The 27,503-nt window shown below is 36.3% G+C and overlaps 3 protein-coding genes and 1 pseudogene across 3 annotated transcripts; all 4 read left to right on the top strand.

Annotated features, from left to right (window-relative positions):
- The first annotated feature begins 506 nt into the window (after window positions 1-506).
- On the top strand, window positions 507-3,498 carry LOC148296845 (receptor-like protein 6). Its single transcript, XM_088247937.1, is given in 3 exon segments — window positions 507-961; window positions 963-2,848; window positions 2,906-3,498. Coding segments are annotated over 3 exon segments (2,934 nt in total).
- An 8,175-nt stretch (window positions 3,499-11,673) lies between these two features.
- On the top strand, window positions 11,674-13,128 carry LOC148296844 (receptor-like protein 6; annotated as a pseudogene).
- An 8-nt stretch (window positions 13,129-13,136) lies between these two features.
- LOC148296843 (uncharacterized) lies at window positions 13,137-15,352 on the top strand. Its single transcript, XM_088247936.1, has 2 exons — window positions 13,137-14,039; window positions 14,984-15,352. The coding sequence occupies exons 1-2, from the start codon at window positions 13,137-13,139 to the stop codon at window positions 15,350-15,352; spliced, it is 1,272 nt and encodes a 423-aa protein (XP_088104062.1).
- A 1,345-nt stretch (window positions 15,353-16,697) lies between these two features.
- Window positions 16,698-20,801, top strand: LOC148296842 (putative methionine--tRNA ligase). Its single transcript, XM_088249339.1, has 16 exons — window positions 16,698-16,839; window positions 16,961-17,105; window positions 17,205-17,358; window positions 17,500-17,655; window positions 17,775-18,005; window positions 18,093-18,236; window positions 18,315-18,405; window positions 18,505-18,611; window positions 18,744-18,858; window positions 18,937-19,055; window positions 19,172-19,237; window positions 19,373-19,501; window positions 19,615-19,758; window positions 19,882-20,002; window positions 20,142-20,356; window positions 20,469-20,801. Exons 1-16 carry the CDS (start codon window positions 16,698-16,700, stop codon window positions 20,799-20,801), a joined length of 2,412 nt encoding a protein of 803 aa, XP_088105465.1.
- The last annotated feature ends 6,702 nt before the right edge of the window (window positions 20,802-27,503 follow it).

The following is a 27,503-nucleotide window of genomic DNA, read 5'->3' as shown; positions in this document are numbered from 1 at the left end:
GTGAGATATAACAGTTCCTGGAGAAGTAGAGAGAAGACGTCGTCGGCAAGCACAGAGATTGGGCAAGCAGAGAGAAGATTTCCTGGAGGTGCAAACGATTGGATTTGGGCAATTAGAGAGGAGTTCGTGGAGGCTGTTAGGATTTTCAATTTGGGCAACAAGATAGGAGAGTGCGCGTGGTCTTCATCATCTAAACCTGCTTTTTTGACAGTCACATGCGATGCACATGTTGAATAATAAAGGGCTCAACAGGTTACTAAGTCATTGAATCTCAGCCATCCATTTTTAACATGCAAAATCAGCCCTTGGATCACCGGGTGTACCGGTACAGCCGGCGCACCACAGAATTTTCGCAAATCCGCACACCTTGTTTGAAAATTAATTTTGTCATGTCATTGCTCAATAATTTGAGTCCAATCTATAAGTTTTGGCTCTCTCACGTTACCTTTCATGCATGTTTAGTTAACAAAGATCAACAAAATTCTCGATTACCAAGAAAAAATATCATGGGGTTACCCCAGAGCTTTTTTAATGTGTCCATTTCCAAGCTTTCAAAAGTAGTTCTGCTGTTCTTTCATCTTGTGGTTGCGAACTCTTTATACTCTTTGCAGCAGCAGCCATCTTGCCATGATGAGGAGAGCTCTGCCTTGCTGCAATTCAAGGAAAGCTTTTTCATCAAGGCATCTGCTTCGGGTTATATTGGGTCTTATCCAAAGGTTTCATCTTGGAAACTAGCTGAAGGAGAAACTATCGACTGCTGCTCATGGGACGGTGTCGATTGTGATGAGGAGACGGGTCATGTGATTGGCCTTAATCTCAGCAGCAGTTGTCTCTACGGCTCTATCAGTTCCAACAGCAGCCTCTTCAGTCTTGTTCATCTACAGAGACTAAACCTCGCTGATAATGACTTCAATTACTCTCTAATTCCTACTAAAATTAGGAATTTGCCAAAGCTCACTTATCTCTGTCTTTTCTGGTCAAGTCCCAACTGAAGTTTCACAGTTGTCCAAGTTGTCGTCGCTTGACCTCTCTCTCAATTTTGATGGATCTTCTGGTGAAACTTTGTTGAAACTTGAAGCATCAACTATGGAAAGCCTAGTTCGAAACTTAACTAGCCTAGAAGAACTTGATCTTAGTTGGGTTGACATATCTTCAAGAGTACCCAATTCCATGGCAAATATGTCACTTTTGGGATCTCTCAACTTAGCAAATTGTGGCATGTTTGGTGAATTCCCCGCAAGAGTTTTCCGTTTACAAAACTTGAAAATTCTTAGCATGAGATTCAACCAAGATATCACTGGCCATCTGCCCGAATTTAATCGAAGTAGCCCTCTCACAGTACTGGAACTGGCACGAACGAGTTTTTCTGGAATTCTACCTTCTTCTTCCGAAAAGATTGATTCCTTGAACAAATTAGATGTGAGTGAATGCTACTTCTCAGGTATGGTTCCCTTCTCAATTGGTAATCTTAGGCAGCTCAGGTATCTTGACCTTTCACTAAACAATTTTAATGGTCCAATCCCTGCTTCCTTGTCAAACCTTACTCAACTCACAAATCTCAAACTTTCTGATAATAGTTTTAGTAGTGGTCCCTATTCTTGGCTTGGTAAGCTAACTAAACTTACTCAACTGCGCCTCTTAAGTATGAATTTAAGTGGTTACATCCCATCTTCTCTTTGCAACCTCACACAGCTCACTAAACTTGATCTTTCCTATAATGGACTAAGTGGTCCGATCCCATTTTGGCTAGCTAACCTTAGCAGACTAGAATATATAGACCTTGGTATAAATAAACTGAGTAGTTCAATCCCCAAGTCATTCTTCACTCTTAGGCATCTCAACACCCTTTATCTAGATGGAAATGACTTGCGTGGTTCAGTCGAGATTCTTAAGCTACAAAATGTCACCCGTCTTCAACTAACTGGTCCCAAGTTGGAAATATTGCTCACTGAATCCAGAATTGTGAATGCGACTGTCCCAAACTTTAGGGAACTTGGATTAGCATTGTGCAACATAAAAGAGTTCCCCAATTTCCTAAGGTATCAACAAAACTTGGATTGGTTGGATCTTTCTAGAAACAAATTGCATGGCCAAGTGCCGAAATGGTTTTTGAACACAAGCATAAAAACTCTGGGGTTTCTGGACCTGTCTATAAACTTGCTTTCCGGCTTTGACCATCAAAACTCTGTACTCCTTCCCTGGCTTAACCTAAAAGTTTTGAGGCTTTATTCTAACATGCTACATGGACCTTTACCAATACCTCGACCAAACATCATATACTATGGCATTTCAGACAACAAGTTAGATGGAGAAATTTCACCATTGATTTGCAATCTAAGTTCTCTTCAGTACCTTGATTTGTTGAATAATAAGTTGAGTGGCATGCTTCCTCAGTGTCTAGGAACCTTCAGTGATGATCTACGAGTTTTAAGCCTTGGAAACAACTCCTTCCGCGGGTTTCTTCCCCAAGCATACTCCAACGCAAGCAATCTGAGGATGATTGATGTTAGTGATAACAAATTGCAAGGGCAATTGCCGAGGTCATTGGAAAACTGTGTGATGCTTGAGTTTCTTGTTCTGTCAAACAATGAGTTCAATGATGTTTTTCCCTTTTGGCTGGGGACTCTCCCAAACTTAAAACTTTTGGCAATGCCCCATAATGGATTATATGGAGTGATTGGAAAGCCTAAAAAGAATCTTCACTTCCCTGAGCTGCGTATTCTTGATCTCTCATATAATAATTTCAGAGGCGAATTTCCATCCGAATACATATTTTCTGGGAATGCCATGAGAGGTGTCTCTTTAAACCAATCCAAATACATGAACACCTACACATATATTCAAACCGGTGGTGGAACAGGACAGGTTTTCATTTATACTTTCAAAACCGCCATAACAAATAAAGGTGTGAGGAGATACTACCCAAAAATTCAAGAAGATTTTACATCGGTTGATCTCTCAAGCAACAAATTTGAAGGGAATATTTCTGAATTCATTTGGAACCTAAAGGGACTCCGATCGCTCAATGTTTCCAACAACACTCTCAGTGATTGCATCCCATCATCTTTGGGGAACTTAACACTGCTTGAATCGTTGGACCTTTCACAAAACAAGCTCTCAGGGGAGATCCCTCAACAACTCACCCACCTTACTTTCCTGGCCACACTCAATATCTCTCACAACAACCTTACAGGTCCTATACCGCAAGGAACCCAACTTACTTCATTCAACATTACTTCGTATGAGGGAAACCCAGGACTGTGTGGGGATCCATTGCCAGAGAAATGTGGAAATCCTGAGGCCCCTCAACTGCCACCTTCCTCTGTAGAAGAAGATGATTCAAGCTTTGGAATTGAATTTGATTGGAAATTTGTTTTGGCTGGATTTGGAAGTGGGTTGGTAATCGGAGTGGTACTAGCAGACCTTTTGATCACAAGGAGGCCGGAGTGGTTTATTAAGATTGTTGCAATGGTCAAACCAATGATAAGGACGAAGTAGGAGACCTAGAAATTGAGATTATGGCAAGGTTCTCTATCTGTTGGTTTTTCAGCTCATCTTCTCTGTACACCTTAGTTTTCTGTCTTCGCTTTGACTTGGAGTTATGATAATATAGCATCAGTTATGATGAAGTAATGCAAATGAGATTTCAGAATGCTTCATGTATTCCTTGTCCTATGTTATCACAAATGCAATAAGATCATCTACCTCTTTTTTTTTAGGAGTGCTGCTATTTCCACCCCCTAGTCCTATTTCTCCACCCACCTTATCTTCCCACCCACCATGTAAATTTGAAAAAACATAATCCTATTTTTACACCCACCATTATTCCTAAAATACCCTTTAATTATTAATTCAAGCAAATTCTCCTTGCTTTCTTTCTCCTTACGCATGGGATCCTCTGTAAAGTATTATTAAAAATAAATAAAAAATAAAGAAAATCGCTCTCAATGTTCATCGTCTCTCCACCGAACGAAAACAATAATGGAGAGAAATACCAGAATTAGAAAGAAGACGAAGAGCAAATTGAGCAAATGGAACACAAAGCCTGTGGGTTTAGAAACTGAGGGGAAATCTGATGAAATTGGATTGGACCCAGTTGGAAATTTTGAAGCTTTATTGGAATTTTGATTTGGGTTTGGTTGGGATGAGGGAGAGAGGGAGGGGTTGGGGTTTGACAAGGATAAAGGAGAATAGGTGTTTTTTTTAATCTAAAGTCCTTAAAAGTCATTTTACAAATGGATAAATTTGTTTTTAAATTTTGAAGATAAGGTGGGTGGGGAAATAGGATAGGTGGGTGGAAATAGCAGCACTCAAATTAAATTGTTTATTGTTATTGGATTTTCCTTTTCCTTCTATTTGTTTTCTTCTTTTTCTTGGTGGGTAGTTGGATTTTTAGCGCAAGTTTTCGGGGTCCATGGTGATATTTCAAGTGGCATATATTTGAACGTTAAATGGTTTTATTATTCAAAACATATGCAGCATCTATAACTACCAAGTGCAGAAAAAAAAGAAAGTTAAAAAATACAAAAGAAAGAAAAGAACTTTATCTTCATTATCTTCAATTTTTTATATAAAAAAACTACTACTGTTTCTTTTAATGTCCCTGGAGTTTGACTGAAATGATACCACTCCATAACATTTAATCGTTTTCATTTCCACTACAATAATTTCCAAAATTTCGGAGGATATAATGTCGTAAAAAATCATCTGTTAACTGTTGACCATTTTAAAAGGGAACACAGGTATAATTTTATGCGCCATTGCCTTTGTCATCAACTCCGTAACATTATTAAATCCATGGTTCTCTTTTCTTATGTTTTTTTTTTTCCTTATGGTAAATTTTATTATTTTAGAGAACTACTTCCCTTAAATTTCTGAGTTTTTGTAAAAAAAAAATTATGTAAGCTTCTCTATGGCTTATTGTGATGGAATCAAGTGCGACATGTCCCATTTTAACTCGGTGGAACCTCCGCCAAACCGGTCCAGTTTTTTATTTGGTGGAGAACCGGAACTGGGTTTGACTTTTCGAAACACAGTTTTTTTTTCAACTCGGTTTAGTTCGGTTGTCATTCTTCTGCCCGTATTCCCACCCTAGTCGAGACTCGAAAGAGGGTAATATTTGTAAGCTTTTAGTTTGTTTTATATCATACATGAATGATTGAAGGAAAGTGCTCAACCGGGTAAAATATGTTGATTCCGTATTTTTAAGAAATATTTAATTACATGTTTATGGACAAAATCATTTCTCTAAAGTAAATCACGCATAATATTAAAAGCACAATCAGCTTGGTATAAACACATGCGGGAAGAATAATTCATAATGTAAGAATAAACACACATGTTAGAAAATGATCATCTTCCCCTGATTTTTTTGGCCCAATTTGCCATAAGTCCAAAAACGTTATCCCAATGTGGTTCTAGTCCACACAGTATTGTTTGTTGATCCAAATTCTTTATGTAGGATTACTTTCCTTAATGTGATGAGCCATATTTGTCTTTGGCTATTTTTTGTTCCTATTATGTCCCTCCTGTTTAAATTGATTTATCTATATATATAAAACAAAAGGCAAAGAATGGTGAAACATTCAAAATACCAGAAGATGCCCTTGGTTAATGCAAATATTAATAATTGAAATTATTAATTAAATGAGGATAATATGGTAAATTCACACTTTTTCATATTTAAAAAAAATTAAAATTAAAAGAAAAATCGGATAATGGATCCTATTTTTATGAAAAACAACTACCCATTATCTTTTTTAATTCTAAAATAAATTTTAAATTTTAAAAAAGAAAAACCTCTCGCAGGCGCGGAAGAGCGTGCGGAGAGGCTAGTAGGACATGAATTATCATTTTTTATTGAGTTATTTACATTAATACTCCCTGAGGTTTCTTGTGTTTTAAAAAAAAAAACCCTAAGGTCTCAAAAATTACACGAACACCCCCCTGAGGTTTAAGTTTTTTTTAACAAAACCCCTTTTCGTTGGTTATTTGTCCAAAATTTGATGATTTCATCGAAAAAAAAACTTATGCAAATAACAAAATTAACCTCAGTGAAGTATATGCAATCTAATCTCAAAGGCCAACTTTGTCATTTAGAGAATTTTTTTTGTATAAAATCATCAATCTTTGGATGAAAAATAAATGAAAAGGAGTTTTGTGAAAACAATTTAAAATCTCAGGGGGTGTTTATGTAATTTTTAAAAACCTCAAGGTTGTGAAAAAGTCAAAAACCTCAAGGAATGGGGAATGTTAGTGTAAATAACTCTTTTTTATTTGAATTTAATCGCATTTCTATTTATTGAATTATGAACATTTATAATCAACTTCAGTTTGTTGTTTACAATCTATAATTGACAAACAAGGATAAATGCAACCAAATAATCATATAAAAAATTCCATCCAAAAGTGAAAACAATTTTAAATAGATTTCAGTTTTCACTTTTGTTACTCTTCCCTCCCATCCTCCCCTCTCATCTTCTCTCTTAATCACATCTCCACTCTCATTCTCACTTCCATTCCCCCTCCTTTTCCTTTATACTCTAGCAAAAAAAATGAAAACTAAAAACTAAAATTGAAATGGTTATCAAATGGGCCCTAAGTTTATGACGTTTTCAATTAAAAAGACCAAGAAAGTTCAAGTCAATATATTTGTCAGGGAAATTTGCATAAATACTACCTGAACTTTTAGGCGTGTGCACGATTACCACCTGAACTTTTAATTTTTACTATTAGCCACCTAAACTTGATAGAATGTTGCAATGTACCACCTATGTTTAATTCTGTTAAATTTTCCATTAAGTTTAAGGGCATTTATGTCAATTTCTTATAACTAAAAAACTTAGGGATATTTTTAAAACTAACAAAATTATAATTTTTTTTTTTTAAAAACTTAACCTAATTATCCCACGGCTTCCCCCACCCCTTCCAACACCCCCACTGCCCAGTAGCCCCTACCCAGTCTCTGCAACACTCTACTCTCCTCCACCAAATCCTTTTTTTTTTTTTTTTGTTTGTTGAAGAATTGATCCCAAAATTGATTTGGGGATCATCAAGGATTTAAGTGCTTGGTTATATTTCTGTTTTTTAATTAACTTGGAGTTTCTTTTGAGGAGGATATGCACAGCATAAACCGCTCCTCTGTTTTAGTGACTTCCCATGCAAGTTCTGTAGCCCAGTTTCTTATTAGATCCCTCTGTTTTAGTGACTTCCCATGAGAGTATAATTTCTGAAAAAAAATTGCCCTAATAATTAACCGTGACAGGCCAGAAGCCTCATGGAATCCACTAGTTCTATGAATGATGAAGTGATAATCATTAGGTTGGAAGTCTTGGTAAACAAAGAGAAGGGAATGCTTTCCTTTACAAAATATTAGTGTATTAAATCCATACTTGTAATGACTCGGTATACTTACTAAATAGGAATCGGGGTAAGCAAGAATGAGAGTAATGAAGAATCGGTAAGCATGAATCAGGGTAACAATGAATCAGAGTCAACATTCCAATTAAACTGCTTACTAACTATTAGGAATCGTAATGAAAAATAATTCCGATTCCCATTAAAACTATTTACTATTCTAAAGAATTGGAATCAAAACAAATTTGATTACCAAAATACCCTTCTACAAAAAGAAATTTTATTTTGTTCAACTACTTATGCTAGTTTTCAAATGACAAAAATTGTGTAATGTAATAATAAACCAACTTTTTATATATCATAATGATAAAATAGAATTTAATATTTGTAAAAGAAATTTTTTTTTATAGGTTTGATTATTTACTTCCAATATATCTAAATATATAAAATTATAGAAATAATTAAAAATCCAATGCATTATTTAATTGCACGCAACATTCTATAGCAACAAAAAAGAGATGTCATGTGACAAAATGGGCATAATAGCTGCTATTATTGTGCCTAAAAAAAAGTTATTGTCTTTATATTTATACAAAGGGGTATTGGATTTTTAAATAAAAATAAAAATCTATGTGTGGGCAATTTGGGAAGGAAAAATCTTATTCCAATTCACCATTGCCCAATCTCATATCAGGAATCAAATTTCTTCCATATCATGACTCAGGAATCAATTTTTATTTGAGCCCCGCGTTTCTTTTCATTCCCAATGTGTAAGTAAATAAAGGAATAATCCGGAATGGGAATGACTCCCACTCTTTCCATTCCCATGTAATTGAAAGAAACATGCATCTAATGCTTAGGAAATGAACTTTAGCCACAACCTATACAATAAAAACATTCTAAATGGCGGATTCATTTTGTTTATACTAGTTGAGCTAAACCTTTTTCATTTTAAACCAAGTATCTTAGCCTTATCTCTTTGAACACAAATAGAAAAGGAAAAAAGGGAATAGATCTTTACCCTTGATGACCTTTTCTTGATTTATCAAGAATGAACACCTTTGTTGGAAAAACCTTTTCTTTCTCTTGATTTTGACTCCTTCACCTTAAGGCTCCAAGATTGGAGTCATTTACCAAATGCTCCTAGATATGAAGAAAAGACAATCAAGAAGTATGGATGCTAGTCTACTTCTTGATTGGATCAATTTTTGGTTCATGGAAGATGAGATACAAAGATGATCACTCATCAACCAAAGTAGGAAACCAAAAATCCTAGCTAGGTTTTTCTCCAAAATTTAGCTTATATAGGACAACACAAAAGGCAAGGGGAGAGCTTCCCCTCAGTTGCCAAAATTTGGGTGGATATTTAGGGCTCCATTTGGTCCATGGGTCATGTCATCTTATGCCACTTATTTCTTGGGCCCAATAGCCTTTTGGGCTATTTTATCAATTTCCCTTTAAATCAAATTTAAAAGCCCAATTCAATATTTCTATATGTCAATATTAATTCTATAATTGATCTTTTAATTATAATTTAACTATTAAATTATAATTATAGTCTTATTTATGACCGGGTTGAACTATTTGACTTTGGTCAATTGCTTCGGTCAACATGTTGACTTTTGACCGTTGACTTTGACATTTGATTATCAACCATTGACTTGTGTGTTCTCATTTCATTTCTCCTCATTTGTACCTCTAATAACATTCTTTGAGTGTGCAGATCCATAGGGGCCTTTAGCAAGGTAGTGAGTTGACTCAACTTCTCAGAGATGATATACGAATTAAATTCCACAATTTAATTCTTCCTATTAATAAAGGTTAATTGAAACCTTTTACGACATCCACAAACCATGGTTGTCGCCTAGCTAGCAGCAAGTCACGATTATCTGAACTAAATGAGACATTGTGAAAGAACCTATTCAAATTGAAATCACTGTGCAATTGAATCCTTCTCTTATGTCAATACTCCTTATTCACATTATTAGATCATGGAATCCGATTGTCAATATCCTAATGTGAATCATTCCTTTTATATGATTATCCTGGTAAGATTTGAAGATTTTTTCTTTCAAGTTTTATCCACTACTCTGCGCAGAGATTTGACTAATCATATCTTGGAGTATTCTCTCTCCTTTACTGAGAGTAGAGATCCCTTGTTGTACATTCATTTGCTTCCATGACTCTATTGAGAATCCTGATGAGCACCTTTAAGCTATGCTTAATTCAGAATGACCGTATAGTGCCCTCAAAGATTAACAACATAGCCACAAAACATCTATGATGCCTCAGGTCTAAGGATTAGTTTGCACCATTGCAATTTATGAGTTCCAGCTTGACATGTGAGTAAAGACTTCCATGCTGAACTCATGTGTTGGATCACGTTCAGTGTACTTGTTCTTCTTCAAGCACATACACACATATCGATGTGTCTCCACACTTAATGACTTGAGACCTTGCCATTCCCTACATATAGAGATGATACTGTGTGTACTGGTCTTTGCGGAATATTGACACCCAATCAATATTCCTATGACCAGGAACATATTCAGGATTTAGGGATGATGAGAAGTCTCCATGTATGCAATCTCATTACATAGCTCTCATATCCACTTGTGTATTCCTTGGACTATGGTTGTTCTACATATTGAAAGATAATATAGGATGATTTATTGTATAAAACAACATTTCTTGCCCTTTGATAACATAATATGTCTTTTATCAAAGATGTCTTTTACTCTAACTATTACATAATTAGTTGGCTTTAAGGGCATATTTCTAATAGTAACATGCATATTTTTTTTAAGTGAGTGACATGGAGGGTAATTTGGACATTTCAACATTGAATTTGTAACTAGTCTAAGGGCTAGTTTGGCATTGTTATGCTGTGAAAATAATAGCTATTAGATTTGCTGTGAAAGAAATCAGCTATGAGAGAAAGCAGTTTGGTGTTTGGTAAACTTTTTGTTAAAAGTGTTGTTGATATTGATTTCCGCATAATCAATAAACCCAGCGTTTCTTCGAAACTGATTCCTTCATAATCAGAAAAATGAAAGCACCTCATAACTGCTTTCTTTTATAGCTTTCTCTCACAACAATTTTTAACATTAAGTGATTTTCTCATAGTTTACCAAACGGTCTGGGCTTCCCAAATTTTTTTAAAAATCACTTATCACCCCAAATAAGCAATGCCAAACGGGCACTAAACCGACACGTGTGACTTGCAATCGTTTTATTTCGAGCAAAAAGAAAATTCAAAAGCTAGCTCTTCTTTGTGGAATTTTCTGTAATGAATATTTGGTTGCATTTACACTTGTTTATTAATCAGATCTGATGGAAACTATATATGTAGTCTTGATTGAATCAGAATGCCTTATTTACGGAGTAATTGGAGGACTTGACTTCGAGTCAAATGAAGCAATAATTCACTTGAAATCTATACATGTTCTGGCAATGTAAGTATATACAAATTTCAAAGCATCGATCGTTGTTTCCCATTCCCATCTTGTTTGAAATTTATTCCAAGTCCCTTCCGTTCTCTCTCTCGTTTTCAACCCTCTGTTTTTTTTTTGGGGGTATGAATCAGTCCCCCCCTGCCTTTTTAATTAAGTCTCTCTCTCTCTCCAAATGAAGCTATTTTTTCTGTTTTCTATGGCTGGTGAATTCTCAGGAAGGTAATTCAAAAGGGGGAGAAAGCCACGAAAATGAAACCGACCCCAAAAGTATTTTTATGTTTTTAACTTAAATTTTGTGAAGATGTAAGTTAAAAAACTATTGATTTACACTTTAGAATTCACCAAAAGGATTAAAATACGAAGACTCAAAATTGATTAACTGAATTGAATGACTAAAATGAAGCTTATATAGGTGCAAAAAGTCAACGGAAATTACCAAAATTAACCCCCTATTAATTCACTTGAAGTCCAGAGCACATGGTGACATGCATGTTTCATACAAAGCCCCTTGAAGACGTAACTTTGGAAATTCAACATGGCAAAATGACTTGGAATTTCTTGGTCTTTTTAATTGAAAATATCACAAATTGCATATACGTAATGATTATGCAATGCCATTTGATCATGCCAGTCCATAAATAGATAGCTCTTTCACTTTCATAGATGGTTATTTAGCTTAAGAGGGCAAAGAAAATAATATTTTAAAACATTGGAAATACAAGGGCAAGCTCAAGTAAGAACTGTTTATAAATAGTTACTTGACACGTGTATGCTATTGCTCAACCATTTGATCATGCCAGTCTATAAATAGATAGCTCTCTAGCTTTAACTTTCATAGATGATTCTTTAGCAAAGAGTACAAACCAAAAATATCAAAACATTATGGGGATTCACCTGTCGATTCGCATGCTCTTGAAACTACTAGTTCTGTTGTTGTTTCATCTTGTGGTTGCAAACTTTGTAGACTCTTTGCAGCAGCTATCTTGCCATGTCGAGGAGAGCTCTGCCTTGCTGCAGTTCAAGGAGAGCTTTATGATTGACAAATCTGCTTCAAGTAACGACGGTGCTTATCCAAAGGTTTCATCATGGAAACCAGCTGGAGGAGGAAATAGCAGCTGCTGCTAGTGGGACGGCGCGGAGTGTGACGAGATGACAGGTCATGTTATTGGCCTAAATCTCAGCAGCAGTTATCTCTACGGCTCTTTCGACTCCAATAGTAGCCTATTCAGCCTGGTGCATCTTCAAAAGTTAATCCTCTCTCACAATAACTTCAATCACTCTCAAATTCCATTTAGCATAAGAAATTTTCCAAGCCTCACTCATCTTGACCTCTCTGCCTCTTTCTTTTCTGGTCAAGTCCCATCTGAAGTCTCACACTTGTCCAAGTTGACATACCTTAATCTGTGTTGCAATTTTCTTGAAAATGGAACTCCTGATAATCCTCAGTGATTGTTGAAACTTCAACCATCTGATATGAGAAGTCTGCTTCAAAATTTAACTAGTCTAGAAACTCTTTATCTCAGTTTCATTAACATATCATCGATCATACCCGTTTCCTTGACAAATTTATCATTTTTAACATCCCTAGCCCTCAGGAAATGTGATCTGTTTGGCGAATTCCCAGTGAAAATTTTCAGTCTACAACACTTAGAAGTTCTTAGTGTGAGATACGACCAAGATCTCACTGGATATTTGCCCGAATTTAATCGAAGTAGTCCTTTCGTCTCATTGAAAGTTGGGTTTACTAGTTTTTTCGGAACCATACCTTCTTCGATTGAAAAGCTTAATTCATTGCAAGAGTTGGATGTCGCTCAGTGCAATTTTTCAAACTCGTTGGTTCCTTCTGCACTTGGCAATCTTAGACAGCTCACTTACCTAGACATTTCATTAAGCAGATTTGGAGGTCCAATTCCTGATTCTTTGGCAAACCTTACCCAATTGACTGTGTTTAGGATTAGTACGAGTTATTTAACTGGTCCAATTCCATCTTGGCTAGGTAACTTCACCAAACTAGTTTACCTAGATTTTGCTTTTAATAATTTGAATGGTTCAATTCCCGCCTCATTTTCCAATCTCACCTATCTCGAGATCCTTTATCTAGAGTCAAATAACCTGAGCGGTGTAGTGGAGTTCCAAATGTTTCAGAAGGTACAAAATCTCTACCAACTTGAATTGAGCTGGAACAATTTGGAATTTGTTACTGACCAGTTTTCAAAAATTATGGATGCAACGGTTCAATAGTTCACCATTCTGGGTTTGAGTTCATGCAATTTAAAAGAGTTCCCATATTTCCTAAAAAATCAGACAAAGTTGGAGCGGTTATATATGCCAGGAAACAACATCCATGGCGAAGTACCAAACTGGATGTGGAACATAAGTAAGGAAACTCTGATATTAGTAGACATTACTGATAACTTCCTGTCGGGAGAACTTCCGGTTGTCATACCCTGGGTTAACTTGCTCTGCTTCAGGCTTTCAAACAACATTTTTCATGGACGATTACCGATCTGTCCACCATCCTTGCTAGAATATGGAGCCACTAAGAACAAATTTACTGGAGAAATTTCACCATTGCTTTGCAATATGAATTCTCTTCTGTACCTTGACTTGTCAAAAAATAACTTGAGTGGCAAGCTTCCTCAGTGTCTCGGAAACTTTAGTGATGGTCTAATCCTTTTACTTCTTGGAAGCAACTCTTTTCATGGCATGATGCCTCAATCATTCAACAACGGAAGCAGTTTAAGGATGATTGATGTTAGTCATAACCAATTGCAGGGGCAATTACCGAGGTCATTGGCGAATTGTGTGATGCTTGAGTATCTGGTACTGTCAAACAATCAACTCAGTGATGTTTTTCCCATTTGGTTGGGGACTCTTCCAGAGTTAAAACTTTTGGCAATGCGCCATAATGGGTTTAATGGTGTGATAGGACAGCCTAGAACAAATGTTGACTTCCCCAAGTTACGCGTTCTTGATTTGTCTTACAACAATTTCACTGGTGAGATTCCACCTTTGTTTCCAGATATTGCTGTAAACATGTCAACATACATGCAGGCACAAGTACACTATGTCGTCACTGGTGTTTATCTTACACGAAATATTTCTTACTCAATCACAATGATTCAAAGATTCAAGAAGGCTTTGCAATTAAGGGTTTGGATTTGCACTATTCAAAGATTCAAGAAGGCTTTGCAAACATACATGCAGCATGCTTACTCAATCACAATGGCAATTAAGTATAGTTTGTTATAAGGTCATGCATTTGGAGTTGTTTTCTTGTTTTTCCTTCATTCACGTATCCTTACTCTGTCTTTCTAGTTTAACTCTTTGTGGTGATTATGCTAATTAATGCAAATAAAGGTGTATTTGGATTTTTTGCATTCATAATGTAATAAAATGATTTTAATCATTAATTGAGCACAGAGTAAATTGGATGAAATGAAATTGAAGCTTTCAATAGTTGCTGCTAATTGCAAAAGAGCAAAGAGTACATTGGGTGCAATTCAATCACCCGCACCCTAACCCAATGCACCTCTCTCCGCCGCATCCCTTCATTCCTATCTCTCCTATTTATTTTCTCTTCATTTCTAAATGCCTAAAATACAGAAACAAAATTAACCCTTGATTTTCCAGATTTTTCTCGTCGGTAACCAAATTAACATCCTGCACTTCACGAAACTCTTTTCTAAAAAGAGAAACAATGAAATGTTCACGGTCATAATCATAAGCACCATATTCATTTTGCTTTGCCGCCATGCAACTTCTTTATTGTGAGCTCTTGACTTTTCTAGAACTTTGTAGAACAAATGAGCATTAGTTTTTCAACAGAAAATTAGTCTTGATATGTCATTGCTCAATAATTTGAGTCCAATCTATAAGTTCTAGAGCTCTGTCATTTTACCTTTCAAGCATGCTTAGCTAACAAAGATCAACAAATTTGATTAGCAAGAAAAAATATCATGGGGTTACCCCTGAGCTTTTTTAATGTGTCCATTTCCAAGCTTTCAAAAGTAGTTCTGCTGTTCTTTCATCTTGTGGTTGCGAACTCTTTATACTCTTTGCAGCAGCAGCAGCCATCTTGCCATGATGAGGAGAGCTCTGCCTTGCTGCAATTCAAGGAAAGCTTTGTCATCAAGGCATCTGCTTCGGGTTATATTGGGTCTTATCCATAGGTTTCATCTTGGAAACTAGCTGAAGGAGAAACTATCAACTGCTGCTCATGGGACAGTGTCGATTGTGATGAGGAGACAGGTCATGTGATTGGCCTTGATCTCAGCAGCAGTTGTCTCTATGGCTCTATCAGTTCCAACAGCAGCCTCTTCAGTCTTGTTCATCTGCAGAGACTAAACCTCGCTGATAATTACTTCAATTACTCTCTAATTCCTACTAAAATTAGGAATTTGCCAGAGCTCACTTATCTCAACCTATCTGTCTCTGTCTTTTCTGGTCAAGTCCCAACTGAAGTTTCACAGTTGTCCAAGTTGTCGTCGCTGGATAAGTACATAAGGAAAATGTATTACAAGGGTTGTCTAAAAACATAGCTGCATGAATTTCCAGTTTGCACTTGTGGGAGTGAACGAGGATCGTAAAATATACCTGCACTGTAACCAACTTCAGCCCTGAATTATACTTAGAGATTGTATCCTCTTTGTCTAATGATTGCTCTGTTCATTTTGTGAGAAAATTTTGCCAATTCTGTCTTCTGAACTGACTTCCACTTTGGAACAGTATCCGATGTAATTATTTCACACCATATGAAATATTAGTCAAACGAAATTGAAACTTAATTATCGAGCTCGAAACTGAAACTTCCATGTGCACAACACAAAGACATGTTCTGCAATTTGACAGCTCTGGTTTTAGATTACACTTGACTTGCCATACACTCTTCTCAATATATTTGTTTTTTACCTTGTTATGATATTGTAATTAGTTGCTGATCTAAAACTGTGTTTTGTGCTTAAGTATTTCATAAGTAAATACCGATTTTTTTGAACAAAATTATTATAACAGATACATACACATTAAAATACAAAGTACAAAGGGAAGATATAACCACCAAAAAAAAAAGCAAACCACAACATCAAATGCATAACCTTACCCTTTTTCAGTTTTCAGTTTTGTTTGGGTCCTTATCTGACTTCTGGGTTTTCGGGGGTTTCTGGATTGAAGGGGTTTGCTGGATTTCTGTGTTTGTGTAATCTGCGTGCTTGTAATTTCTGTTTCTGTTATGTTTTGAGCTTTTCTAATATCTTTCTTATCAGATTTCTTATTGTTCAAACAAAGCATGCTCCATGCATTGCTTATTTTACTGAATAATCAAACAGAAAATCGCTTCTATGAATTGCGAGATCCAAACTATTGTTGAAACTTGAAACATAAACTTTGGAATTTTGAATCTCCGCCCATATATTTTTCTTCTATAAAGTAAACACTGGGAGTGGTGGAGGTAAAGTAAACTGACGCAGGAGTATCTACGAGACCGACCTAGACTTTCCTAATCTAAGTGGGCTCATCAGCCAATAAGGCTAAGTTTTAGTAGTGATCTTAAATTATTAAGTTATTTTGATAAGAGTTTTCCTATTTTCATTAAGAATTTGGTTTTTTCCAGTTTTGATTAAATTTTTCCTATACCAATTAGGATTTGGTTTATTTCCTGTTTTGTTAAAAATTTCCTTTGTCAATTAGGTTATGCTACGGTTTGATGTCTATATAAGCCTGGTTAACAGTTGCAGTAAGGGTCATTTATAAACATTCGTTCCAACACCCGTGATCTCCTACATCGTAAACACTGTCTGAATACTATAGTGGAGAGATTTTTTTTATCTTGAATTGCAGTTTTTTAAGCTCTTGTTTCTGGCTAGATACTGAAGGAAAGAACCGTACATGGACATGGGAGACCTCACAGTTACCTCTAAGGAGGAGCAAACGGCTGCCAAGCTACCCATCCCTGGCAAGCGAAACGTCCTGATCACCAGCGCCTTGCCTTACGTCAACAATGTCCCTCACCTAGGCAATATTATCGGCTGTATTTATCTGCTCCTTTTTTTTTTCCTTTTAATTTTTCGGAAACCAAACAGATTCTTGAAATTAATTCATGTATTCTTAGATCATTTTAATTCATGTATTATTTTTGTTGTGTTGGCTAGGTGTGTTGAGTGCCGATGTCTTTGCACGCTACTGCCGTCTTCGAGGCTACAATACGATATATGTATGTGGAACTGATGAGTACGGCACGGCGACGGAGACCAAAGCTATGGAAGAGAAGTGTAGCCCCCAACAGATTTGTGACAAGTAAATTTTTCAGTAAAATTTATATCATTTGGTAAACTTAACTTCTATTTATTGTGTACGTTTTATTGAAATTTATTTCAAATGGTTATATTCTTGTAGATATCATGTAATTCATAGGGAGGTTTATAAGTGGTTTAATATAAGCTTTGACAAATTTGGGCGCACATCGGCACCACAACAAACGGAAGTATGCCAAGCGATTTTCAAAAAGTTGTTGGAGAATGAATGGCTTTTAGAGAACACAATGCAGCAGGTAGCATTCATTGGCTTGTAAATGTGTCTTCTATTGGTTTAGTCACTGATTTGCATGCTTATGTCCATGTATTGCAATTGAGTTATGTTTTAAAGTGTATTTCTATAATTTATTTTAACTTGAATTTGTACTGTAATTCAGCTTTACTGTGATACATGCAAACGGTTCTTAGCCGACAGACTTGTGGAGGGGACATGCCCGACTCAAGGTTGTGACTATGCTTCTGCACGAGGAGATCAATGTGAAAACTGTGGAAAGCTTTTGAATCCAACAGAACTAAAAGATCCTAAATGCAAAGTATAGATTTTTTCATACCCTTTGTGTGAGAGTTTTTTTTTTCCTCACATGTAACATTAAATGGAGAGATGCGGTATTGTTACAACCTTATATTTCTCATTTTTGTCAATTGCAAGCAGGTGTGTAAGACAACTCCACGAATTCGTGATACAAATCACTTGTTTCTAGAACTTCCTTTGCTCAAAGATAAACTGGAAGAGTATATCATTAAAACATCAGTGTTTGGGTCTTGGAGCCAAAATGCTATTCAAGCGACAAATGCATGGCTCAAAGAGGGACTTAAACAACGATGTATTACTAGAGATCTAAAGTGGGGGGTTCCAGTTCCACATGATAACTTCAAGGACAAGGTTAATACTACACTTATGTTAATTCTACTAATTTTTGTTAATGATTTTCAAAATTTGTTACATTTGTTCTAACTCTGCTATTGGTAGGTTTTCTATGTGTGGTTTGATGCTCCGATTGGATATGTATCAATTACTAAATGCTACACTGATGAATGGGAGAAATGGTGGAAAAATCCTGAGAATGTGGAGTTGTATCAGTTTATGGGCAAGGATAACGTGCCATTCCATACAGTAAGTATCGTATTCTCAGCATTTCTTGCTTCGAAAAAGAATTTATTTCAACTATGTACTTATTTATTTTTCTTTCAGGTGATGTTTCCGTCAACGCTTCTTGGAACTGGTGAAAATTGGACTTTAATGAAGACTATTAGTGTTACTGAGTACTTAAACTACGAAGCAGGTATGGACATGATTCTAGAAGACTTTATTTATAAAAGCTCAAAGTTTTTGTCTTTGTGCAATATGTACTAGGTGATCTAAATTTTAATGGTTTTCACAGGAAAGTTTTCTAAGAGTAAAGGTATAGGGGTTTTTGGAAACGATGCAAAAGATACAAACATTCCTGTTGAAGTATGGAGATATTACTTGCTAACTAATAGGCCTGAGGTAACTTTAATGATTCCCATCTTCCTTTTTGACTTTTATTTTTATTTTTTTGGGCGATGGTTTGTAATTCATATCCTTCTTTCTCTGTATCTTTGTTTACTCGTTTTAATATTTTGTTTTTTGATGAAATAGGTATCAGACACATTATTTACATGGGCCGACTTGCAAGCAAAACTGAACAGCGAATTGCTGAATAATTTGGGCAACTTCATAAATCGAGTTTTGAGTTTTGTTGCCAAGCCTTCAGGTTGGTCAGCATTTCGTTTTAACATGCATGGTATATGTGGCACTTTGCAGCATATAAACTAACAAAATCCATGTACAGGTCAAGGATATGGTTCCATTATTCCAGATGCTCCAAGGGCAGAGTCAGATCTTTTAACAGAGAAATTAGCTGAAAAAGTTGGAAAATATGTGGAGCAATATATAGAAGCAATGGAGAAGGTAATTGATATTTAGATGACAGTCTTGTTGCAAATGACTGGAAGCTTCTCCTCCCCACCTTCCTTTTTCACATGTGTCTTGCATTGGCATGACATTCCTATCTACATTTTGTGTAGGTTAAACTAAAGCAAGGACTGAAAACAGCAATGAGCATTTCTAGTGAAGGGAATGCATATCTGCAAGTAAGCACGTTTTTAATCCCTGTTTGAGAGACTTGTTTATGGATATGTTCTTTTGTTAAGTATATTGCTTGGAAATGGCTGTGAAACCGATTATTCAGCTGCCGCTAAGTTGCATCATCTGTAATTACCATACAGGAAAGCCAGTTCTGGAAGCTTTACAAGGAGGACCAACCTCGTTGCGCTGTTGTTATCAGAACTTCAGTCGGACTAGTGCATCTTCTTGCTTGTTTGTTGGAACCTTTTATGCCATCATTTTCTCTCGAAGTAATAAATTCTGTTCACAGATGATTGTGTTAGTCTGAAATATTTCTTTGATCATGTGATATTACTATAATCATCCATGCTGATATATATATTTTTCTTTAACTGTATTCAAGGTATTTAAGCAGCTTAATTTACCTCCTAAGACGCACATATCACTTTGTGATGATAAAGGAGATATTGATAGGGCAAGACGACCTTGGGAGATTGTACCTGTTGGTCACAAGATTGGGAAACCAGAGCCATTGTTCAAGGAATTGGTATGTCTTTGATGTTCTTTGTCTTTCAATGTTGGACTCTCTAGCCTGCCATGATATGATTGCTGCATCACTTGCCTACTATTTGTAGATTCTAATTTAGTGAAAGTTTGTACTTGGACACAGAAAGATGAAGAAGTGGAGTCCTTCAGGAAGAAGTTTGCTGGAAGTCAAGCGGACAGGAAGGAGAGGGAAGAAGCTGAAGCAGTGAAGGTGGCTGCACAACTCAAGAAAACGAAAGTTTCAGGTTAGAATTTCCTTACGTTGGTCTGGTCCACAAGAAAGCAAGTTTCAGTTATTGCTAACATAAATATATATATATATATATATATATATATATATATATATATATATATATCTATTCTAATAATCCATTTTTGTAACAGACAACAGTGGAAAGAAAAAGCAACAGGCCACAAAATCTGCAGCTGAAGCAGAGATTTCCATTTCTAGACTTGATATTCGGGTTGGCCTCATTACGAAAGCTCAGAAGCATCCGGATGCTGATTCGCTTTACGTACAAGAGATTGATGTTGGTGAAGGACAGACTAGAACAGTTGTGAGTGGACTTGTCAAGTATATACCTATCGAAGAAATGCAGGTTTGTGTTTGCATCTACAGAATTTTTAAGAATAAAATTCGAATTAATTTCCGTAACTTTTAGGAGCACCTACTTATCCATTAGTTTATTCATATTAATTTTTCTGTGGCAGAACCGGAAGGTCTGTGTTCTTTGCAATCTGAAGCCAGCAACCATGAGGGGTATTAAATCACAAGCAATGGTTCTAGCTGCTTCGAACAGTGACCACGCCAGGGTTGAATTGGTCAATCCGCCTAAAGCAGCTCACGTTGGCGAGAGAGTTACATTTCCAGGGTTCGCAGGTGAGCCTGATGAGGTGTTGAACCCCAAGAAGAAAGTGTGGGAGACCTTGCAAGTGGATCTGCATACTAACACTGACCTAGTGGCCTGCTACAGAAATATTCCCCTCACAACATCAGCTGGTGTTTGCACTGTATCCTCAATTTGTGGGGGGTCAATTAGATAGAAGATAGTTAATTCTCTAGACTAGAGGTTGAGAAGGAACTAAAAAGAAACAGCCAATTTTAGATTTTTTGTTGTAAAATGACAGTAACCAATGAATTTTTTTTTTCTTATGGATGGGAAACCACTTTTTCTTGTCTTTTGGGTGAAAAAAAGGAAACGTCTAACAAAAATTTGGTATTTGAAATAATTTTGCATATATTGTGCAACTGCTAGTGCTACCACAATAATTTTGCATATAGTATGTTAACCATTCTGTCTCGCCTGCCTGCTGGCCCATGAATTCTTCAGATCAGGCCAGCAGGCCGGTCGGACAGGCCGTCGAAGCCACTACTTTGACTCATTTTATGCAATTATGAACTCCACGGAACTTTTTCGTCTTTTATAACACTAAAAAAGGGGAAAAGAAACAACCTTTGAAGCCCAATCTGCATATGTGCTAATAGCATGTCCCTTATATAGGCTGCTCCTTGTAAGTACGCACCCACAAAATGGGTGGGTTTAAAAAGGCAAATGAGGCTGTAAACATAAAAGCCAACAACAGAAATACGAAATAATGCGCTTTGGGTGTTCTGGTCTTCAAAACTTTGTTATTTTGCACTTACCTGATATTAAGACAGAGGCACCAGTGACGAGATGATGATCGGAGCGGCGACGGCGAGTGGCTTCTTCGAATTGGAGTGGCGACGAGGAGTTGCTTCTTCGAATTGGAGTGGCGACGGCGAGAGGCTGTGTATCGAGTTGAATTGGAGGCGCGGTGAGAGGAAACGTTGTTGACACTTACGGATAGCCCCGGTAAGTGTTGTTAACACTTATGGTTGAAATCAAGTGCGACATGTCCCATTGTATCTCTGCGGAACCTCCACTTACATATCCCCATTTGTAATATGTAAATAAATTAATATTATTTTAAATTGACTGGGCCAAATTGATCCAGTTTTTGTTGGCTTAATATCACAAAACATCCACTATCAGATTGCATACTTTTTCTTTTTTGGCTGACGTGGCATATATATTTTTTAAAATAATTAAAAATGAATAATTACCAAATTGTTTCACTTGTAAAAATCACAGTTATAACTCAACCGGCAGCATGCACAAGTTAATAACGCGCGATTGACATAATAGGCCTCTAGCCTTACAATTAACCCCAACTGAAAACATTTTACAAACAGAACGGAGTTCAACACAAGTAGAAATAGATAAAGATTGCCCTAAACAAGCTCGGGCTTCAGGTCGTCGATAAAATCCAAAACTAAACAACTCTCGTAAATAGGATTCGATCCCAATGACCAAATTAAAGTCCACAAAAATATGGTTTACCTTGCGGCTGGACCTGGGTGAGACCCCACGCTACCTACGTACCCTTACTGAGGGATCAAGTCACACGTAGTTCTTCAGTCAATAATCACGAACCAGATAACATACAATTATTTTCAATAATACCCACAAGTTTAATTTTAGAATCATCTTTTCCCTTCAAATAAAATCTTCATATCTCCGCCCGTGAACAACAGAGCCATTTTTCTTTACTCACTCCGTACTCAAGACTCATGACCCAATAACCCCCATCCCTTTAACAATGCACATATGCTAACCACAATTCTTTTAAACATTACTCTTTTTCCCGCCATAGTATAATAATCATTATCCCTATCCTCGTTACTTTACTACACACCGGAGAATCCAATGCCACGTGTAGTAAAGTAACAGTAATCAAAATGTCTGGATCCTTTGCCACACGCCTGAATAATCCAACGCCACGTGTGGCTATGCCAAAACATGTTCTACGCGCGGACACAACTTTATCGCACGCCAGAATATCCAACGCCACGTATTATAAGCTAACAACATAACCATATATGCCCACACATCGGATAATCCAATGCCACGTGTGGGTACAATAACCAAGGGAGGGTACTTAGTTAGCATGGTGTAATCCCATATTCACATAGCCCAACAACAAAGTACCCCAAACTCGTATAATCATAAGGTGAATAACAATATATCAACTTACATAATCCATATTTCGAAAAATCATAACTTAAAATATCAATATAGTAGAAGCATATATATCCTTTCCCAAATCATGAAAAATCATAAGAGATGCATGGTAATTTAATAAATAAAAAATAATGATATTTCAAACAATGTTCACTCACTCCAAATAATTATAGCCTAGACCCACGACTCACCTTCACACCTTGTTAATTAAGTATTCCATAAGAATAAAACAATCTCATAAATCCAATATAATCAAAGTAACTCAAATAACAGTCAAGACTTGTGGATAAGGTCGTTCTAGTACTTCTCAAAGGGTGAAACTACCTTGGAAGACTCACGGTCAACCGAGGGGTCAAACTGCTCAAACTTTGTCAACTGGGCCCGCGGGGCCCACAACCTTCGATTTTCGATCCAAAAGTTCTTATAGGTTCAACAAGGTTTAGGATACACGTCCTACAAGTTTAGTCCGAATCGAACAGTCGGATCGTTTGCGATCGCACCATCGGACGGTTATCGTTTAACGCAAACTTTAAGTTATTGAATCGGAACATCCGGGGCTCCGATTCACGATCCGCAAATTTCTACACGATCCTCGGGATGTCTACATCAACATATATTGAAATGAAGTCGATCCAAAAATCCGAACATATCGAATCAGGATAACGCCTAATATGCAATATCCAATCGATGATCAAACGATAACCAAATTCAAATATGAGCATATCGTCGTACTCAGGACGACATGGGAATTACTTTAGGACTCCAAGACCGGCCAACAAGTGGCCCACGCACCGCCACATGCTCCGGCATAGCGTGGGTGTCCAAAGCGATTTCTGACGATCGGAAAAACTCCAAACCGCCAGTCAAAACCTATACTTACATGATCAGCACATTGAATGGAGCAAGTTTTGTTCGTGGACCAACCCCAAAAAGTGGCCGGAGGTGGCTGGAATCGAGGGCCAAAACCGGCCAAAACTTTAATTGCTTAAATTCGTTTCAAAATGCAGAAATTAAGCCTAAATAACCCAACCAACAGCTAGAACACATCGAGAGGATGAAAAAGCATACCTAGATCACAATATTTGGTAGTTGGAAACGTCCGAACGAGGGAGGAGAAAAACAGGTAGAAAATCGGCCGGATTTCTGCACATTTCGACTAGAACTGGCGACGGTGGCCGCTGGGATCGGGTGGGGTAGGATGGGGGAGACTGGCTGGTCGTTTTGGGACCGGTCCTAGCTCCGATGGCTAGCCATGGCGACGGTGAAACCGTCGCTGCTGTACAACACCGGGGGGAGGGGGGGGGGGGGGGTTGCACTAGAGGGAGAGAGAGAAGGAAATTTGAGTTTTTAAAACTTGGACTTCGAAATATTTACGGTTGTGCCACTGCACTTCCGTAGATCATAACTTCTTCGTTACAACTCCGATTCGAGTACACTACATGTCTACAGACTCATCTCGATACGATCTAGGCAATTGTACCGTTCATTTCCCCCAAATCCTTCCGGATTAAAAAAGTGACCAAATTACCCTTACCCCTGGAGGCAAAATTGTAATCTCAAAATTTATTAAATTAATCAAAGTATTGAATCCTTTAAATTTAGGTCAGGATGTTACAGTCCTTCTTGTTTTTTTTTTTTTTTGTCATTCGTGGTCCTCAATGTTAATATGGGTACTCACAAATGGACCCTGCTAAATTTTTGGTTTTTTCATTTAAATTCATTAAATTTAAAAATGAAAAAAAACTAAAATTTTATGCATTTTAGGGTTTAGGGTTTAGTGACATAAAGCCTTCATAAAATTTAAAAATGAAAAAACCTTTGTGCATAAAATTTTGGTTTTTTCATTTAAGAGTTTGGTTTTTCATTTCTAAATTTAAAAAACTCCCTTAGTTTGCTCAAGTGGCATATATGTGGAGCCCACATCTCCAATAATATAGTGTCACATGTATTTAAAATGCAATATATATTTTTAAATCAAAAAATCAAAAAATTTCACGAGGACCATTTGTGAGCATACATATTAACCTTGAGGATCACAAATGACAAAAAAAAAAAAAAAAGATGCAATCTGATAGGTACGTGAACCTCAGGGACATTTTGTGTGACATATATATATATATATATATATATATATATATATATGTCACGTCCGCAAACTAATAGAGTTTGTGACAGAACCTGACGTCATGGACCATTTGTGAGCACACATACTAACCTTGAGGACCACTAATGACATAAAAAATATATATATAAAGAAAAAGCACGTAATTTGATAATTTCGTAAATCTTAGGGACGTTTTGTGATATTAAGCCGTTTTTATTTCTAGAGAACAGGAACTGAGTTTGATCTTTTTGATACACAGTTTTTTTCGACGCGGTTTGATTCTGTTGTCCGGTTTTTCGGCCCATATGTCCACCCCTAGTTGAGACTCGAAAGAGGGTAATATTTGTAAGCTTTTAGTTTGTTTTAAATCATACATGAATGATTGAAGGAAAATGCTCAAGCTCAACAAAGCATGTTGATTCCGTACTTTAAGAAATATTTCATAAATGTTTATGGACAAAATCATTTCTCTAAAGTAAATCACGCATAATATTAAAAGCACAATCAGCTTGGTATAAACACATGCGGGAAGAATAATTCACAATGTAAGAATAAACACACATACCATAAGTCCAAAAACGTAATCGCCCAATGTGGTTCTAGTCCACACATTATTGTTTGTTGATCCAAATTCTTTATGTAGGATTACCTTCCTTAATGGGATGAGTCATATTTGTCTTTGGCTATTTTTTGTTCTTATTATGTCCCTCCGGTTTAAAAGGGTAAGTTATTGATTTGTAGGACATTAATTTATTATTTTTTATTGACTTATTTACACTAACACTTCCTAAGATTTCTTGTGTGTTCACAAAATCCCCTCAGGTCTCAAAAATTACAGGAATACCCCCTGAGGTTTAAGTTTGTTTTCACAAAATCCCTTTTCGTTGATTGTTTGTCCAAAATTTGATGATTTCATTGAAATTTTTTATGCAAATGGAAAAATTAACCTCAATGAAGTATATGCAATTTAATCTCAAAGGCCAACTTTGTCATTTGGAGAATGTTTTTGTATAAAATCATCAATCTTTGGATGAAAAATCAATGAAAAAGAGTTTTGTGAAAACAATTTAAAACCTCATGGGGTGTTCATATAATTTTTAAAACTTCAAGAAGTTATGTGAAAAAGACGAAAACCTCAAGGGGTGTTAGTGTAAATAACTTTTTTTTATCTATATATATAAAGCAAAAGGCAAAGAATGGTGAAACATTCAAAATACCAAAAAATACCCTTGGTTAATGCAAACATTAAGAATTGAAATTATTAATTAAATGAGGATAATATGGTAAATTCACACTTTTTCATATTAAAAAAATTTAAATTTAAAAGAAAAATAAGATGATGCATCCTATTTTTATGGAACACAAGCACAACTACCCATTATCTTTTTTAATTATAAAATAAATTTAAATATTTTTTTTAAAAAAAAGCTTCTTGCAGACGCAGAAGCGTGTGCAGAGAGGCTAGTTTGAATTTAATCACAGGTCTATTTATTGAATTCTGAACATTTATAATCAACTTCAGTTTGTTGTTTTGAGCAAGTGATGTCGGCTGCATTGTTTCACTCACATTGGGTACGTTGTATTTTTTTTCAAATATATTTGCCAATGCCAGTGATTCTAATGTTGACATTTTTCTTCTTTGGTAATTCAATTTCTCACTCATATATCATGATTTTTTCTTCTCTGTTTTATTTGTCGTTAGGTTGAGTTTTGTCCTTGCTACCTATAGCCTATAGGCATGGTTAATCAAGTTGTTTTAATTGTTTCTCATCATTTTTCATATTCGTAAAATACTTAATATTCAGGTATTAGGTCAATAGGTCAACGGGACATATTCCGCATAAAAACGCAAACCGGTAAAATATCTCTTTGATGCACCTATACTCAACATATTACCTATTAACCTAATACCTAGCCGATAGATAAAGTTGAAAATGATGTATCATGTACCTCCATTGCAGGTAAGGGAAATATTCAACTCAATACTTAAATCATTAAGCTCTTAAGTTTTATTATTATGTAAAAAGATAAAAAAAAGTCATCCAACTTAATACTTAACTTTCGTACATCTAAACACACACCTCATCACTCTTCATGTTAAGTTTTAGAAAAACACAAACATATGGGCACCTGTAACCACGGGAGGAACCTCTGGCGTTGAAGTAATTAAGCCTAGAAACAATATATATGATGCCTAGGCCATAATTGAGTTGATTAAGCATGAAATTATTACATTAAATATTTGACTTGAAAGATGTTGTGCTTTCCCAGAATCGAAGGATGCGTTTTTATACTTGCCTTCTGAACTAATCGCCTATGTAATAACCAAGCTCAATCTCATACCCATGCAAGTGTTCAATACACCCAAGCGCATCGAGATTATATTCCTACAACACCTCAGCATACCATTTCTTCGTGCTTATCTAGTCAAGACAGCTAGCAAGGACTGTCCCCTAGGCTGTCTGTGTGGTTTTTTTTTTTCTGCTTTGCTCCTGGGCGGGTCTGTCCCCTAGGCTGCTATCCTTTTCATTCCTTGTTTCTGTTCCTTTTGGGTTGTTTTCCCTTCAATGAAGTTTCCCTTTCGACCAAAAAAAAAAT

The sequence above is a fragment of the Prunus avium genome, chromosome 2 (assembly GCF_965620075.1).
Source record: "Prunus avium chromosome 2, drPruAviu1.hap1.1, whole genome shotgun sequence".
Lineage (NCBI taxonomy): Eukaryota > Viridiplantae > Streptophyta > Magnoliopsida > Rosales > Rosaceae > Prunus > Prunus avium.
Note: the sequence above shows the minus strand (reverse complement) of the source record. Positions and strands in the feature narration are given on the sequence as shown.

Excerpts from the sequence above, each read along its gene's own strand:
- LOC148296843 (XM_088247936.1), top strand. The coding sequence starts at position 13,137 with ATGCCAGGAAACAACATCCATGGCGAAGTACCAAACTGGATGTGGAAC. Across the intron at positions 14,040-14,983 it reads ATGCTTACTCAATCACAATG|GTTTCATCTTGGAAACTAGC; the intron begins GCAATTAAGTAT and ends TCTTATCCATAG.
- LOC148296842 (XM_088249339.1), top strand. The coding sequence starts at position 16,698 with ATGGACATGGGAGACCTCACAGTTACCTCTAAGGAGGAGCAAACGGCT. Across the intron at positions 17,359-17,499 it reads TAGAGAACACAATGCAGCAG|CTTTACTGTGATACATGCAA; the intron begins GTAGCATTCATT and ends ACTGTAATTCAG. Across the intron at positions 20,357-20,468 it reads TACCTATCGAAGAAATGCAG|AACCGGAAGGTCTGTGTTCT; the intron begins GTTTGTGTTTGC and ends TTTCTGTGGCAG.